At 36.4% G+C, this 18,038-nt stretch overlaps 1 protein-coding gene across 1 annotated transcript in view; it reads left to right on the top strand.

Annotated features, from left to right (window-relative positions):
- GSTCD (glutathione S-transferase C-terminal domain containing) overlaps positions 1-18,038 on the top strand; it is a 134,004-nt gene that overhangs the window by 85,307 nt on the left and 30,659 nt on the right. Inside the window, exons 6-7 of the mRNA XM_045471197.1 lie at positions 17,420-17,535; positions 17,698-17,742. Of these exons, the coding sequence (XP_045327153.1) occupies positions 17,420-17,535; positions 17,698-17,742 (161 nt within the window). The remainder of the gene's footprint in view (positions 1-17,419; positions 17,536-17,697; positions 17,743-18,038) is intronic.

Raw genomic sequence — 18,038 nt, 5'->3', positions numbered from 1 at the left:
AGTTGATGTTATATCTCTCTGGGTGCACCACAACAGCAAGCACATAACAGTTTGACACATTATTTATGATAAGTTTGATCACTTGGTAAAAATGGGTTCTCTTACATTTCTCCATTGTAAAGATCCTGGCTTCCCTTTGTAATAATAAATAATCTCTGGGAAGCTACTTTGAGCTGTCTTGTTCCCCAGTAGTTTTTTGCCAATGGTTTTAGTGTCCATTGATGATTCTTACCCAAATCAGTTATCACTGTGGTCATGGTAAAATGGTGATTTTTGAATTTCCGTTATGCCTTATCCACTTCTTAGTTGTCCTTCTTCTCTCTTGAACCCACAAAAATCAGTCTTCTGCCCCACCACTTCAACAAAACTGCTATTGCCAAGGTCGCCAAGGATTTCCATTGACCAAATATAAGGAAGAAGTCTCAATCCTTATTTTCCTTTCATATCAACTGCATTTGACAAAGTTAATCATTCCCTTCTCCTTGAAATACTTTCCTTAATTGGCCTCTGAGAAGCCACTAGAATGACTCTTATCAATCTTCTTTTCTCGTTCTTATTTAGCTTCCAAACCTTTAGACATGAATAAAAAAACCTCAGGAATTAGTCTTCATACCTCTACTACAACACAGCATGGCAGTATGATTATTCTAGTTGCTCAGGCCCAAAATTCTGGAGTCATACTTGACTCTTTCTTTTATCCTCTTCATACAATTCATTAGCAAATTCTGTCATCTATATCTTTAAAATATATAACCTAACCTAATCACCTTTCCCCATGTCCATTACTCTATCCTTAGTCTCAGCAACTATCATAACTGGCCTTGACTATATTTGCAGTAGTAACCTAGTCAGACTCCCTGCTTCTACCCTTTCTTGCCTATAGAAATCCTTTTAAAAAGTCAAATAATGTCACAAAATCCATCTAATTCAAAATAAAATCCAAAATTCGTACATAGATTATAAAGCTTTATATATTTTGGCCCTTGGCTACTTGTTTCATCTTCTCCTCTGTCAGCCTCCTATTTGTTATCCCCCTTGTCTGGAAAACTCTTCCTTCAGATAATTCATATACTTCATCACTTCATTCAGATCTCAAATATTACCTTATCGGTGAGGCCCTTTCATATTTTTCCATCTAAACTAAGTCTCTCCTCCACTCTTTGTCCCCCTCCTCTGTTTACTTTTCCTCTTAACTCCTGATGTAGTATATGGTTTTTTGCTTTGTGTATATCATCTGTCTACCCACCACTGGAATGTGTGTTCCGTGGAAACAGGGACTGCTATGTCCCCAACCCTCAGAGCAATGCTTAGCACACAGTAGGCACATAATAAATATTTGTTAGTTGGCTGTTAGAATTCCTTTTACTCTTCTATTATTGATAGAGAGAAAATGAAAGGTTTTTCCCTCACCTTCAGTGAAAGTTTTAGTTTTATAACTGCTCTTTTTTCCTTTCAAAACATTGTTTGCAATGTTTTAAAGTATACCTTAGCAAAGAAATTATGTTTGTGTGAATTGTATAAATTAATTGGTTATTTATAATTTTGCTCTTTGTAATTACTAATTATGGTATGTTTTCTCTCAGTGTTTGGATACGATTCCTTAAAAGACAACTAAAATTCTCATACGTTAGCCTATTACTGTTTGTTTTTTATAATAAGTGAAAGTACAAAGTCTTTTACTAGATCACTCATTTATGGATTTTAAAGCCCATCAGTACAACAGTGTTTATTTTAATGTTCTGCATAATTCTCTAGGAGTCTACCTGTTTTCTATTAGTTCATGAAAGGAGAAAGGTCTGGCTTCTTTTATTAACTTGAAAGTAAAAACTAATCACGTGTTATAAGATTAGAGTAGACTAATGGAAATTGATGGAAAATTTTTGATGAACCACCATCTCCTTGTGTTTTATTGTTGTTGTTGTTGTTGTTGTTGTTATTGTTCTATATGTTTTTTTTTCTGTGTATCCTAATGTGGTATTTACATAATGCAGAAATACCTAAGACTTCAAATGTGATTTTAGCAGTTCTTGGAAGTGATCAAGATATGCATCTTCTTTTAGAGAATAAGGATATTGCATGCCCGTTGTGTGTATATGCAGCTGTATAGGTGTTACTTATAAATGTTCTCATGCTACCATGTCTGTACCTTGAACATCAGATGATAGATTTTAGGGCTATTCGTTAGGGAGGACATTTTGATGTTTGTATTGAGTATCTAGAAATGTTAAATTTTAAACCTCATTCTCAAGTTTGCATAAACATTTAGCTATTTCAGTGCATATAATTAAACAATGCACCTATTTTAACTGTGATCAACACTATCAGAGTATTTCAAAAGTTTACATTAAATGTGTTACATCACTTTCTTGTCTAAATTAATATTTGAGAAGAAATATTATGAAGGCTAATGTCTTCAAGCTTTTAAGCCTAGCTTGTATGACTCTCATGTTCAAGAAAAATGTTTTTGGTGCCTTTTGTTCCTTTTTATTGATGACTCAGTCACTTGTGCCTAACTAGCATGTGACTGGGTTTTGTGGTTATGCTGTGCAATTTCTGGAGGTTCCTAGAGATACAGTTGTCCTGAGATAGGAGGTTTTATAGTCTAAAGAGTCTGATTTGTGTCTTTGTTGACTCACTGCATTCAGTAGAACTGAATTTGAAGGATGAGTAATCATTTCTAAGCAGAGGAGGGATAAAGCAGTATTCTCTGAAGTGGGTTCCTAAAATAGTTCCTAAGGAGAATTAGATAGTAAAAACAGGGGCACCTGGGTGGCTCAGTCGGTTGAGTGTCCGGCTTCCACTCAGGTCATGATCTCACAGTTTGTGGGTTCGAGCCTACATCGGGCTCTGTGCTGACAGCTTAGATTCTGATTCTGATTCTGTGTGTGTGTCTCTCTCTCTGCTCCTCCCACGCTCATGCCCTGTCTCTCTCTCCCCTTCAAAAATAAATAAAAACATTAAAAAAAGAATTTAAAAAAAGATAGTAAAAACAGATGATTTGTTGTCAGATGATTTGGGGAAAAACTGTTTTTTACACTGAGACTCCTTAGAGCCTTTATTATGCCAGCGGGCATTGTGATTCTCCAAAAAATTGGATAATGTATGAATTTCCTAAGAGTACCTGATGGTGGAAGCCACTTTTTCTCCCTCCCAATATCTCTTAATATCTTGACATACTAGTGTTCCACAACCAAAGTTTAATAAATGTTAATACTTCTATGTCTTCACAGCTTAGACTTTTAGGTGCAAAAGTAATGGTCAATAGCTGATCGGAAACTATAGTTTCACAATTGTGTATGCACAATTGTATATACACAAAACCAACCAAACAAACAAACAAAAAGCCAAAATAATCACAGCCCTCTTGACATTTACTTGGTCAAGCAATACTTCCAAGATTCAGATAACCATTAAAAACAATTTTCAGAAACTCAGAGCAGAAGAACCTGGAAGTAAATTTGAATTTGGGATAGGTGAACTTTTCTTTTTAGAAAGATGTAACTTCTCTCTTCTCTCTCTCTCTGTCTCTCTCTCTCTCTCAGAACACTTGCCTTGAATGTCCTATAACCACCAAGATAAGTCCTGCATAATTTTTTTCTTTACTAAATCAAAGCCATTTATACACATGCTTCAAGTCCAGCACTCCTACTGTTTGACATTTTTCTGAAAATTTGACTTTAGCATGACTTTCATGCTGATTTTGAGATTAGAATTAAGTATATTACCAAAATACAAAAGAATGATGTTCAATAATGAGAATTTCTCTGGTGTCAGAAATACAGATGAAGCGTATCTATACCACGTGGGGGAGACAGTATGTTCTGCATACATAGTGATGTAGAAAACTTTCTATTTATTTTTCTAAAACAGACAATAAACCGTATTAATATTTAACAGACAAATTGGCAATCCTATATATTTGGGTCCTGTTCAAAACTATTTTACTATCAGTAATAGATAGAAAGGCCCTGGAGGGAGACTTAGCAAAATTCAAACCCTGGCTCCAGTATGCTATGTGACCAAAGCAAGTTACTTTATTATTTTAGTTCAAATTTATTCATCTGACATTATAGTAACAGCACCAACATTGTGACAAAGGATTGAAATAGTAAATAAAAACATGCTTAGCATACTGTAATCATTCGGTAGTGCTAATACCAGCAAATAAGAATATCCATTCAGTACTACTTGGCAATGAGCAGGAATGAAATCATGCCATCTACAGCAACGTGGATGGAACTGGAAGGTATTATGCTGAGTGAAATAAGTCAGTCAGAGAAGGACAGATATCATATGAAACTTAACAGAAGACCATGGGGGAAGGGAGGGGGGGAAATAGTTACAAACAGAGAGGGAGGGAGGCAAACCATAAGAGACTATTAAATACAGGGAACAAACTGAGGGTGGATGGAGGAGTGGGGGAGAGGGGAAAATGGGTGATGGGCATTGAGGAGGGCACTTGTTGGGATGAACACTGGGTATTGTATGTAACCAAAAAATCATGGGAATCTACCCCCAAAACCAAGAGCACACTGTATACACTGTATGTTAGCCAATTTGACAATAAATTATATTGAAAAAAAAAGAGAACATCCATTCAGTGACTACACACACACACACACACACACACACGATGAGAATAAATATATATAATTGTAATTATCTTTCTCAAACATCCCTACCTCCTCTCCACCTGAAGACTGCTTAAACAGTTCCCTTATGGAATGCTTTTTCTTTTATTTCCCATGGCTGCTGCTTTTCATTTTGATCTGTGTTTTGTTAACTGCTCAATGAAGCTTTTCTGGACTATCTAATCTAAATATTCACCAAGTTAATTTCAACCATATATGATTTTAATTTTCTCCACATCATTTATCACTTGATTTAATTTTTGTCAAACTCCTTTCACTGGAGTCTAAGAGTCTCCCTTGTTCTCCATTGTCTAAGGTCCTAACACCTTGGTAAGTGTTTTAAAAATATGTGCTAAATTAATAAACTACTCTGTAGAGATTATCATGAAAAAATTTCAGAAAAAAAGAGGAAGATTCAAAATTCCAGTTTAGGAAAAAATGTCAGTTCCTGCTTTCCACTGCCCTACCGAAGCCCTGAACTATTATATCTGTGTATCAGTAAACTCAGGTCTCCCATATGACTCAGTTTCAGTGTGGCTTTGCTCTTTTAGGTCTGTCATCTCTTGTGATTGAGGACAGGGCCTGACCACCAACATGTCTCCCATGGTATGTCCTTCCCCTTCCTAGTCTTTTGTATTTCTCCCTTTTCCTCAATCCTACTGGCTAGACCACTTCTAAGCACTACTGTTGCTAGACCTATGTGAATATCAATACTTGTCCAGATTTAGTTCCTTTTGAATACTAATTTGGATCACTTTCCCCAGTCCCTACTCATGCCTATTGCTGGGTTAGTCCCCATGCTCTTTTTCTCTCCATCCTCTCTTACTGTTGAGGTCCCAGAATTCTTTAATGTTCTATTTTAATAAGTTAGGCTCACAAGATTTGAGACCATCAGAAACAGAAAAGAGTAGGATTGAAATGTAAGACTTTCTTTGAGTTTATGTGGTCCCTATGTAACTTGTAATAACTACCACTGCCTTGGAGTGTTCACTTTTAGGCAGAATGACCTTTTTTTTTTTTTTTTTTTTTGAGAGACAGCACAAGTCGGGGAGGAGGAAGAGGAAGAGAGAGAATCTTAAGCAGGCTCCATGCCCAGTGTGGAGCCCAATGTGGGGCTTGATCTCATGACCATGAGATCATCACTATGAGATCACGACCTGAGCCAAAATCAAGAGTCAGATGTTTAACCAACTGAGCCACTCAGGCACCCCAGTATAAGAACCATTCTTTATTTTGGTTATTGTCATAACACCTAGCGCCATTTCACATATAGTTAGGTGCCTTCATAATACTATTCAATGATGATAATCCTTAAAAGCCCAATGTTAGGATGTCATTCTGGTCATCTATTGCTGCACAAATAATCACCTCAAAGCTTAATGCCTTTAAATAACAATTATTGATTTTATTCACAAACCTGGGATTTAGTATGGTTTGGTGGGAGAGCTTGTCTACTTACACAGTATCAGCTGGGGGAGGGGGGCTTGGCTTCCTAAAGTACGGTGCTGTGTTCCAAGAGCAAATGACTCAAAAGACAGAAAGTGGAAGCTCCCAGAAATGGACACAGTTTTGTTTCTGTATTACACTGGTCAAGCAATCATAGAGCTCAGATTCAAGGGAACAGACAAAGAAACCACCTCTTGATGGGAATACTATTTATCAACATAGCATTAATATTATTAGAGAATTTGGGATTATGTCACCTTATATATTCATCATTTTTTTTAATGTTTATTCAGTTTTGAAAGACAGAGAGAGACAGAATATGAACAGGGGAGGGGTAGAGAGAGGAGACACAGAATCTGAAGGAGGCTCCAGGCTCCGAGCTGTCAGCACAGAGCCTGACACGGGGCTCGAACTCATGAACCATGAGATCATGACCTGAGCCTTAGTTGGCCGCTTAATCGACTGAGCCAACCAGGTGGCCCATCATTTTTTAATCAAAATTAAATATAGTGAACAAATCAAACAAGAAAATCAGTAGGTCAGATCATAGTAGAAATTCGAATACTACACACAAAAGAAGCCATTTTTTGAAATTGCTTGACTCTGGGAAAGTTAACACTCAACACTTGAAGCTATACTAGAGTATCACTTAACCTAAATACTTTGAAACATACCACACTGGAAGCCAAATTGAGGATTACTTGAATGATATCAAAAAGTTAATAAACTATTAACATACCTTGCTGTTGTTAACTTAGGCCTCTGAAAGAGGGCGAATAAATAAATACCTAAACTATTTTTTAGAGTTCATGTTTTTTTTGTTGTTGTTCTAAAGCATTTCAGCGTGGTTTTGTGGGCAATTTGGAAGATATTGTGGCTTTTTTTTTTTTAACTACATTCCAGGGCAAAGTAATGTTTACTTTGTGTGGTGTAAATAGCGTTTAAATGGAATGAAAATATATATGTTCAATTAACTCTGGGATCTGGTATTCTTAAATCAAAATGTTTTATGCATCTTCGAGAAAATACTGCAGGAATCAGAAGGTTTTAAAATGTCTACTGTTTATTGTATTTAAGCCCTTCTATAGACAAAACAAGTTTTGACCTGACAAATAATGTGACTACATTTTCTCCAACTTTCTCCCTCAACCCAGCATCTTGCTTAATTATTTTTTAGTTGTTAGATTTTTAAAGATGCTCTAAAATTGGATATGGGAGGATAAAGGTGCGTGCTGTGTTTAGGCAGCATCTGCAGATCTGCCTAACATGAAAGATCTCCCACATCTATTTTCATTTCTCTCCTCGTGGATAATCCGATTTTGCAACAAATTGATTGCTCAACCTCCCCATGTCACTTTTCTATAAAATCAAAAAGGTTGCTACAGTCCCACGGCGAGGAAATCGTCTCTTTCTGGGAAAGGTGACACTCAAAGGTCAATTCATTAAACAGAGTGACTTATGAGACCTCCGAATAATGTCTTGGTGATATATTCCAAAACGTTGAGTCCAAAACTTAAATTGATCTTTTTTACTGGTAAGCCTGCTCTTGGAAATTTTACTTAGAGAAAAATCTGAAATAAACTGCATTTTATGACTGATTCTGAAGAACTACATTTTTCCCCTAAGATGCAATTACTAGGGAGATCCCTCATTTTCTTCCTAGAAAGCACCTCATTTCCTTGAACTCACACATAGAAAAAAGTATCAATGCTGAAATTTTGATATCACAATTAGTCAAAATCATCTGTTTAAAAGATAGTAAGTCACAGTGGAAAGAAGACTGAACCTGATGTATAGAAATTCTTGGTTAGAGTCCCAGCTTTACTACTTACCAGTTGTGTGTCTTTGAGCAAGTGCTAAGTTTGAGCAACCTCATTAGGGCTCAGTGTCCTCATTTGTAAAATAAGGAAAATGTCATCCACTCTGACAACCTGACAGTTTGGAGGTTAGATTATATATCAAATATGCAAGTGCTTAATAAATTGCAAAGCATCTTAAAAACGGGAAGTGTTACCAACCAGTTTAGAAACTTTGATGAAATATATATGGATTTTTGTAAGTTGTAGCTTAAAATTTCATTAAAAATATATTGTACAATGTGGTTAATACAATATATTTTCTAAGCTCAAATAAAATGCTTTGAATTAATTAAACAAGACATAACTTTTTTTTAAAGTTTATTTATTTTGAGAGAGAGAGAGAGACAGCATGAGCAGGGGAGGAGCAGGAAGGGGTGGGAGGGAGAGAGAGAACCCCAAACAGACTCCACCCTGTCAGTTTGGAGCTTGACTCAGGGCTCCATCTCATAAACCATAAGATCATGACCTGAGCTGAAATCAAGAGTCAGATGCTTAACCAACTGAGCCACCCAGATGCCCCAAGACAACTTTATTAAGGACAGAAACCAAATGTTACACATCTTTGTGTTCCTAACATTGTCTAGACCAGTTAGTTCTATGTAGATCCGGTTGGTTGGTTGATTCATTGGTCAATGATTGACTAAGATTATGTATGAGGTCATTATTCCTCAATTTAGAGAGGAATAAATTGGCCTTTTTTAACATTTTGAATTTCTAATTAGTAATTATTGAATGCTCTAATACTGTGTGTAACAAAATTATGAGAGTGAAAATAACCATCACACTGTTGTTGCACGATTGTTGTCTTCATAGGCTACACTGTGGTGTGTGTGAATGGGTTGGGGTGGGGAAAGAGGAAGAAGGTTATCAGATCATTAGTATCCCTTGTTGCAAGAAAGTTGTCACTGTGGGGTTAGCATGGCTAAGCAGATTCATGATGCTAGCCTGCAACTAACTTTGAAAAATGTAAATCAAAGGACTTTTCTAATGTTTAGTGTTTCCAGTAAGTAATCTCCAAAATTTAGAGCAAAATCGTGCTAACCTAAAGTGTAAATTTTATGTTGCTGCTTATTTTCATGCACCAACACATGAGTTTCTTTAGGAATTTCATTCCTGCCTTTCTAGCTCTTTCCAGTTTTTCTTTAAATTCCAGTTAGTTAATATACAGTGTAATACTAGTTTCAGGTATACAATTTAGTGATTCAACACCTACATACAACACCTGGTGTTCATCACAAGTGCACTTTTTAATCTTCATCACCTACTTGACCCATTCCCCCCCCCCCCACTTGCCTCCCCTCTGGTAACCTTCAGTTTGTTCTCTACAGTTAAAAGTCTGTTTGTTAGTTTGCCTCTCTTTCTTTTTTTCCCATGCTCATTTGTTTCTTAAATTCCACCTATGAGTGAAATCATATGGTGTTTGTCTTTCTCTGACTTATTTCACTTAGCATAATACTGTCTAGCTCCATCCACATCATTGCAAATGGCAGGATTTCTTTTTTTTTTTTTATTATGTCTGAGTAGTATTCCATTATATATATATCCCATTATATATATTATATATAATATATATCCCATCGTGTGTGTGTATATATATATATATATATACATACATATATGTGTGTGTGTGTGTGTGTGTGTATATATATATATATATATAGATATATATATATATATATATACAACGTCTTTATCCATTCATCAGTCAATGGACATTTGTGCTGTTTCCATGGTTTGACTATTGTAGATAATGCTGCTATAAACATCAGGGTGCATATAGTCCTTTGAATTAGTATTTTTGTATGCTTTGGGTAAATACCCAGTAGTGCAATTTTGCTGGAGCATAGTGTGGTTCTATTTTTAACTTTTTGAGGAACTTCCACACTGTTTTCCACAGTCACTGCACCAGTTTGCATTCCTACCAACAATGTATGAGGGTTCCTTTTTCTCCATATCCTTGCTAACACCTGTTTCTTGTGTTGTTGATTTTAGCCATTCTGACAGGTGTGAGGTGATACTCATTGTACCTTTGGTTTGTATTTCCTTGATGATGAATGATAATTGAGCATCTTTTCATGTGTCTCTTGGCCATCTGGATGTCTTCTTTGGAGAAATGTCTATTCATATCTTCTGTCCAGTCCATTTTTTAATTGGTTTATTCATTTTGGATGTGTCAGATATGTCATTTGCAAATAACTTCTCCTATCTCATAGGTTGCCTTTTAGTTTGGTTGTTTCTGTCACTGTGCAGAAGATTTTTATTTTGATAAAGACTCAAGTTTATATTTGCTTGTGTTTTCCTTGCCTCAGGAGACATATGTAGTAAGAAGTTGCTCCGGACAAAGTTAAAGAGATTATTGCCTATGTTCTCCTTTAGTATTTTAATGGTTTCCTGTCTCACATTTAGGCATTTAATCCATTTTAAATTTTTGTCTAGCTTTTGATATAGCTTTAAATAGCTGCTTTCTTATTCCTTCACCAAAGTTCTCAGAAACTTTTCCATTCCCATCTAAAACTGTTTTGTAGTTGACTTCTTTTACTATTTCAACAAATATCAGCATAGCATTGATAGCTAACTTGTTTTCATTCTTAGTACCTGCAGAAGTCAGCATGTGACCTTAAAATCTAACTTGTCTTAATTCTACACAAAATGAATTCATTAAACTTTTATTTATCACCTGTTATGTGCCTATCAGTCTCCTAACACTCTTTCCATTTAATTGCACCCAAGTTCATCTACTCTGGAAAAATCATCTGTATCTACTTCAGAGAAATAGAAGCAATTTTAGCTAATGGTTCTTTTGATAGTTAATATAATTAATTATGCCTATATACCATTTAAAAAATTTTTTGAGATATAATTGACATACATTATTTTAGTTTCAGGTGTGCAACATAATGATTCAATATTGGTATGTGTGGTGAAATGATCACCGCAATAAGTCAAGTTAACATCCATCACCATATATAGTTATAGAATTTTTTTTTCTGGTGATGAGAACTTCTAGGATCAACTCTATTAGCAACTTCCAGATATACAATACAGTATTATTAGGTATAGTTGCCATGCTATACATTACATCCTCATGCTTATTTATTTTGTAGCTGGAAGTTTGTACCTTTTGACCCCCTTCACGCATTTTGCCTCCTCCCACCCCCACCTCTGGCAACTACCAAGCTATTCTTTAGATTCCACATATATATGAGATCATATGATATTTGTCTGACATATTTCATTTAACAAGTGCCCTCAAGGTCCATCCTTTTTGTCTCAAAATGGCAAGACTGCATTCTTTTGGATAACTGAATAATATTCAATTGTGTGTCTGTATACCACATTTAATCCATCATCTGTTGATGGACACTTAGGTGGTTTCCATATTTTGACTATTATAAATAAAGCTGCAATGAACATAGTGGTGCATATATCTTTATTTTTTTAATGTTTATTTATTTTTGAGAGAGAGACACCGAGTGTGAGCAGAGGAGGGGCAGAGAAAGAGGAAGACATAGAATCCGAAGCAGACTCCAGGCTCTGAGTTGTCAGCACAGAGCCCGACACCAGGCTCGAACTCACAAACCACCAGATCAACATTGACTGAAGTCAGACACTTAACCAGCTGAGCCACACAGGCACCCTGGGTGGTGCATGTATCTTTTTCAGTTAGTGTTCTCATTTTCTTCAGATGAATACCCAGAAGCGTATGATATTTTTTTTTCCACTAGTTAACAATAGTAGTGCTTTTTAGTATAAAAGATTAGTTCTTTTGGGTAGTAACAAAGAGTTTTAAAAAGTTCCATTTTCTCTTTGTCTTTAAAAACAATTATTACAAAAGTACTAAATGTAAACATTGTCAGGAGCAAGGAAAACTGGTAGGGTCCCTGGGTTCTAAAGCAAGAAAATAGGTTTCAAGCAGAGGGAACAAATTTTTAAAGCCACCACCTCACTGACCTTGATAAATTCAAGGAACTCACCATTGTTTAGAAAGGCTGGAATATGGGGGGATATGTAAGAAAGTTCCAGAAGATGAGTTTGGCAAAGTAATGGGACCCAGATCACTAGAGACCTTATTTTCTTAACAAGAAGTCAATTTTTTTTTTTTCTTAACCCAACGAGGTGACTTTAAAGGTATTTTAAGCAAAGAAGAGATATTTTAATGGGTAAATTTGGAAGGGACTTCAGTTAATATACACAGGAAGAGCATACTTCATGACGAGGTATGGAACGAAAGATAGGACCTAATGAGCATAACATTTCAGAGCAATGCCAAGGGAAGGGAGCCTGGGAAGGAGAGTGAGAAGGAGAATCCAGTAAGGAGTCCAAGTGCTTTCTTGATCTAGAACACCAGGGTTCAAAATGAGTCAGTGAGTTTCAATGAGTTAATTCGATTTCATTTTCTTAATTAAGTTACTTAATGACAACTAGCATTAGTTGAGGTTGAATGCTTCAGAGAATTTTATTAATAATATGATCTGATTTGAGGATATACTCTATCCTGGATAAAAATGATGCAGGCTAGCATTACAAGAGACCATCTTTAATATATAACAATGTAAAAATAGCAGTGCTGTCTATTCGAGTAGAACTTGTCTCTAAGGAGCTCTAAGCACATTAAATATTAAAGTGAGGCCATGTTTTCTCTACAGCACAGACAGGCAGAATAACAAGCAATGCTCTTTCCCATCTGGTCCTGCCTGTAATTTCAGATCTACTTACGTTCTGCCACTTTTTCATTGATCCTCATTTTTAAGCGCATGAGCTAATTGAGGTTTTCCCCTAAATATGCCATATCGTTCTTAGCATGCTTTCCTTGCCATCCTATCTGGTGAGTTTCTGTTCCTCCTTAAAGACTCAGCTGAAATGCCCCAAGTGTCTGTAAGGCCCTCTGTGAAGTCTCAATTATTTTCAATGCATATACATTTATTTTCCTTTACATAGTCCTTTTTATAGTCCTTTATTTTCAGTGCACATATATTTGCACATAATGAACACCTATCCCTTCTTTTTAGATACTATTCCCTAAGGACAGGGACTATGTCTTAGTCACTCTGAGATATGCCCTCAGCATACAGACAGGTGCTGAGCATAGTAGGTGCCTAAGTGACTATTCCAAGCATGAAAACCATAGGCTACCCTGGGGCTAGGACCTGGGTTTCACTGTCTAGGGCCCTGTACAACATAAGTGACCATTCATCAGCTTGTCTTAAAGCCTCCCCAAAAACAGTAAAATTTGCGGTTGCCCCTTTCCTCTGACCAGAGGTCCTGTCAGTGCCACTTTGTCTATTCAGTTGTCTTGTGCCTTCTCTAGAATAGAATAGCTCTGCTAGATCCATGACTGTTAAAGAAATTTGCTCTTTTGATTTTATAACTTTCCAAACAAAAAGCATGTTTTTAAAAATCCCTACATCATTAGTTTTAGCCTTTTTTGTCTTCATATTTAATGATAATTTTTTTAAAAACTTATAGAATGTGGTTAGTGTGCTCTAGCTCAAAGAAAATACTTTGAAAACAAAGCAGCAAATGAATCTTTAGTAAAGAAGTCACACGTGTATCCAGGCGCCCAACCGCTTTCCTTTTACCAGGAAGTCATGACAGTTAAGATGCTTTGTTGCTTTGGACTAAGAAATAAAAAATCAAGAACAGCATGATCTTGAGCATAATTTTAGACTGAGCAGGTATCCTGGCTACAAATGAGCACATTTCCTATCCAGGATATTGTTTTAAATTTTATTTTCCTTATTTGATGCTTTGGACTGGTGTTCCAATAAAGCTCTTCCTTCACTTAAAAATTGACTCTTTTATCTTTGTATTTTCTTTTTGGGCACTGCAAACAACACTGAAGTTGTCTAAATAATCAGGTTCCTCCTAACTTGAATTAGACAAGGAAAAGACTTGACTTTCACTGTGGGAGAATTACATCACACAACAAATGACATCATTTGTATTAAAACACCTGATCATTTGATTCTTGAGTTTCTTTTTCAGTGATGACACTTAAAGAACCAGCATTTTTAGTCAAACTAAAAATAGATTGTAAATTTATGCTTATAAATGGTGTCTTAGGCAGAAGAATGTTAGCTATAAATAGAAAGTGGGATTTGATTTTTAAATTAATGCCATGTCTCAAAATGCCACTTTCTAACCTCGTTCAATGTATTTGAGATCCTGTTCGTGTTTCCAGGAGCTTCAAAACTGGAATGGGGAGGAGGAATGCTTTGTTAGAGGTGGCTTTTCCATAAAGCATCTGGGCATTATGCTACTGTATTTTTAACTCAATCTGTGAGAGTATGTGCAGCTTAATAGTGCCTATTTATTTATTTAATATTTATTTATTGGGGGGGGGGCAGAGAGAGAGGGAAAGAGAGAATCCAAAGCAGGCTTCACACTGTCAGTACAGAACCCAACGTAAGACTCAAACCCATGAAACTTGAGATTGTGACCTGAGTCGAAATCAAGAGTCTGATGCTTGACTGAGCCACCCTGGTTCCCTAATAGTGTCTATTTAAACACAACCCTGAAAATTACCCCTTTGCCTTCAAACTTCATTTCAGCATGAATTCTTTATATGCAAAGATGGAATCTCAGCAAGAAAAACAGATCTTCATCAACATTTGCTTTTGAAACAAACCTAGGAAAGTTAGATAATTCTAAACATCTAGTAGAAATAATGGTACCAAAGCGGATGTTAATTAGTTATTCCATTAAATAAATGTTTTTTTTTTTCTCCTTGTTCTTAACAAAGGTAATTTCTTTTGACTTTATGAAAAATCCTTTGGCTAAGAAATGTTAAGAAATCCACAAAGCTGAGACTAAAATGTTTGTGCTCATTTCTTGCCTCTTGGTGGTTTCCTCAAAAGGTAGCATTTGTGACTAGCTTTCCCACGGGGCTCAGAAATATTTTTCCCTTTTTGCCCTCTAACTCCCCTGCTTCCTCTTGTTACTCTCCCTCTTCCAAATTAGAACTGCATTGCTAAAAGAAATTAGGGGGAGAGGTGCCTGGGTGCCTCGGTTGAATGTCTAACTCTTGATCTCAGCTCGGGTCTTGATCTCAGGATCATGGGTTCAGACCCCATGTTGTACTCCACACTGAATGTGGAACCTACTTAAAAAAAAATTAGGTGGATTGGAGCGCCTGGGTGGCTCAGTTGGTTGACCGTCCGACTAAGCTCAGGTCACTATCTCGCAGTCTGTGAGTTCAAGCTCCATGTCGGGCTCTGTGCTGACAGCTCAGAGCCTGGAGCCTGCTTTGGATTCTGTGTCTCCCTCTTTCTCTGCCCCTCTCCCACTCATGTGCTGTCTCTCTCTCTGTCAAAAATAAATAAACATTAAAAAAAATTAAGTGGATTTATGAATGGATGGATAGATGAATAAAAGTGTGATAAACCAGGGGCACCTGGGTGGTTCAGTTGGTTAGGTGTTGGATTCTTGATTTCAGATTGGTCATGATCTTGCAGTTTGTGAGTTCAAGCCTCTCAACAGGCTCTGCACTAACAGTGTGGACCTTACTTGGGATTCTCTCTCTCTTTCTCTCTCTCTCTCTCTCTTTCTCTCTCTCTCTCTCTCTTTCTCTCTCTCTGCCCCTCCCCTGCTCACACACTCTCTCTCAATAAATAAACTTTTAAAAATTTTTTTAAAAAGAGTGTGTTAAACCAAATATAGTAAGTTGTTAATGGTAGAATCTAGGTGGAGGTTATAAAGGCAGTCACTGTAAGATTCTTTCAACTTTGCTGTGTTGAAAATTGTCATAATCTTTTAGGGGTGGTTATCCAGGAAGGATAGGCTGACAGGAGCTTTCACATATTTTGTTTAAATTTTTCACAATTATATTATTAGCGAAAAACGAATATAAAGCTACATGAAACTGTCTTCACAAATGAAACCACCAGACTATTGGTTTAAAGGCCCTTTATGTTTGAAATTCACATTAGGGCACACTAAATAATTAAGAATGTGTACAGTGATTTAGCTGTATGATGATGATCACATTATTACAATAGGAGATTGGTTATATAAGTATGGCATATATAGTCAATGAAATACTATGCAGCCGTTAAAACTTATGGTACAGAAATAAATGCACTGACATGGAAAGAGTTATAATGTTTTATATACTATCTTCAATATTATGAATTTCTAGATACACCTGGAAGTATGTGTATACAAAGATATTTGCTCTGAATTATTAGATTATGGATCTTTTCTCTCATACAGGTATTTTTTCATATATTTTTTATTTTTTCATAGAATAAAGATTTTCCAGTATTTTTATTTTAGTAACATAAGAAAGAAGGAAAACAGAAAAGAGAATAAAAGAAAAAAAAGCCAGGCTATTTTTCTGTGAAAATGGAGCAGGGAAACCTTGGTATCTGTAAATAACTTTTGATCAAGCCAAAAGATTATCTGGGTTTTTCCTTTTATCTATATCAATGAAATCTGCTCTCTATATTTTCTTAATCTTGCTCTTACAAAAAGTGCATTTGAAACATGTAAAAACAAATAATTTCATTCATTCTTCTGAAGTTATTTTCAGGGAATTAACTAGTAGCTTTGAAGGAAAGTTAAGATATTTTCATGCTGTTAGGCCCAAGGCATTTCATACTTGGAAATGCCCTATCTTTAATCTCTATTGCATTAGATTTCTGTGTCTGACTCATGAGGAAAGGAAGCTTCAAAGCTGAAATGGTAAAATCTAATTTCTCTCTAAATACACTAAGCATTGATACATTTCCGACAATGTGACACCTATGTCCCAAGTATCCTCACCAAATAACTAAAAGTTCAAGGACATGCTGATTAAATAGTAAGAATATTTTTATTTATTATAGATCTCTTTTGTCCAAGGAGATTTAAACAATGAGCTAGAATTAGGTAATCTTTGCAATATGTCTCTGGTAGGGATAGAGGGAAGGGACTGTGACTGTTAACTCTTATTCATCCAGTAAACATTTACTCAGCACTTTGTGTATGACTCTGCGATTAATATTTCACTTATTGTTTCCTCTCTAGAAGATGTTTTTTCAATGACAATCGAAAGAAAAATTGGATGTGAATAAAAGTAAAAATATGCGGGGCGCCTGGGTGGCTCAGTCGGTTAAGCGTCCGACTTCAGCTCAGGTCACGATCTCACAGTCCGTGAGTTCGAGCCCCGCGTCGGGCTCTGGGCTGATGATGACCCAGAGCCTGGAGCCTGCTTCCGATTCTGTGTCTCCCTCTCTCTCTGACCCTCCCCCGTTCATGCTCTGCCTCTCTCTGTTTCAAAAATAAATAAACGTTAAAAAAAAAAAAAAAAAGTAAAAATATGCATAGAGAGATTTCATTTCTGGGTTCCAGGTCTCTGGTCCTCTCCTCATGGATTATGTGGAATTTGTAACTCATTTATATATTCACCCTTCTTCCTGGACGCCGGCCATCCATTCTCTGAGTGCCTTCTCACTCTCTCACAATGCCTACCATTTCATTGTCTTCACTTCTTGTCTTCCCCAGGCAAAATGTCCAGTGATCGAGCTTTAAGGAAGCAACAGCAGTTAAACAACCTTGTTTATGTGGTGACAAGTCAGGCCAAACCCGGTGACAGAATTGTGGATTTCTGCAGCGGCGGGGTATTATGTCTCTCCTCTTATTCTCTTTAGCCTTCCCCCGACTATGTGACTTTACTGTATTACATTCAGAGTCATGTTTTTATTTGGCAAGACTGCTGTCTCAGAATGAGAAGAAAGCATTAAGGACCCGAGTTAACTTGTTTCTTTTTCTGCCTTCTCCAGGGCCATGTTGGCATTGTCCTTGCTCACATGCTGCCATCATGCCAGGTAAAAATCTGAATAGCAGATAAAGGGAAACATTGGAAAACTATGCAATTCAGTTAGCTGAGTCTTACCCCTTCCCTTTGAATTTATAAGCGTTCATTCAGGTCACATCTGTGGCACAGATATTTTTTTTTTTTTGTCTTTGAACTAAACTTCTAAGAATCTTTAAAAAAGTAAAGTAGGACCACAGTACAGTTTTAACTTTTATAAAAGAGTTATATATTTCCTTAAAGTTTATTTATTTATTTTGAAAGAGACTGAGACAGCCTGAGTGGGGGAGGGGCAGATCCCAGCTGCAG

Source organism: Leopardus geoffroyi, chromosome B1 (genome assembly GCF_018350155.1).
Source record: "Leopardus geoffroyi isolate Oge1 chromosome B1, O.geoffroyi_Oge1_pat1.0, whole genome shotgun sequence".
Classification (NCBI taxonomy): Eukaryota; Metazoa; Chordata; class Mammalia; order Carnivora; family Felidae; genus Leopardus; species Leopardus geoffroyi.
Note: the sequence above shows the minus strand (reverse complement) of the source record. Positions and strands in the feature narration are given on the sequence as shown.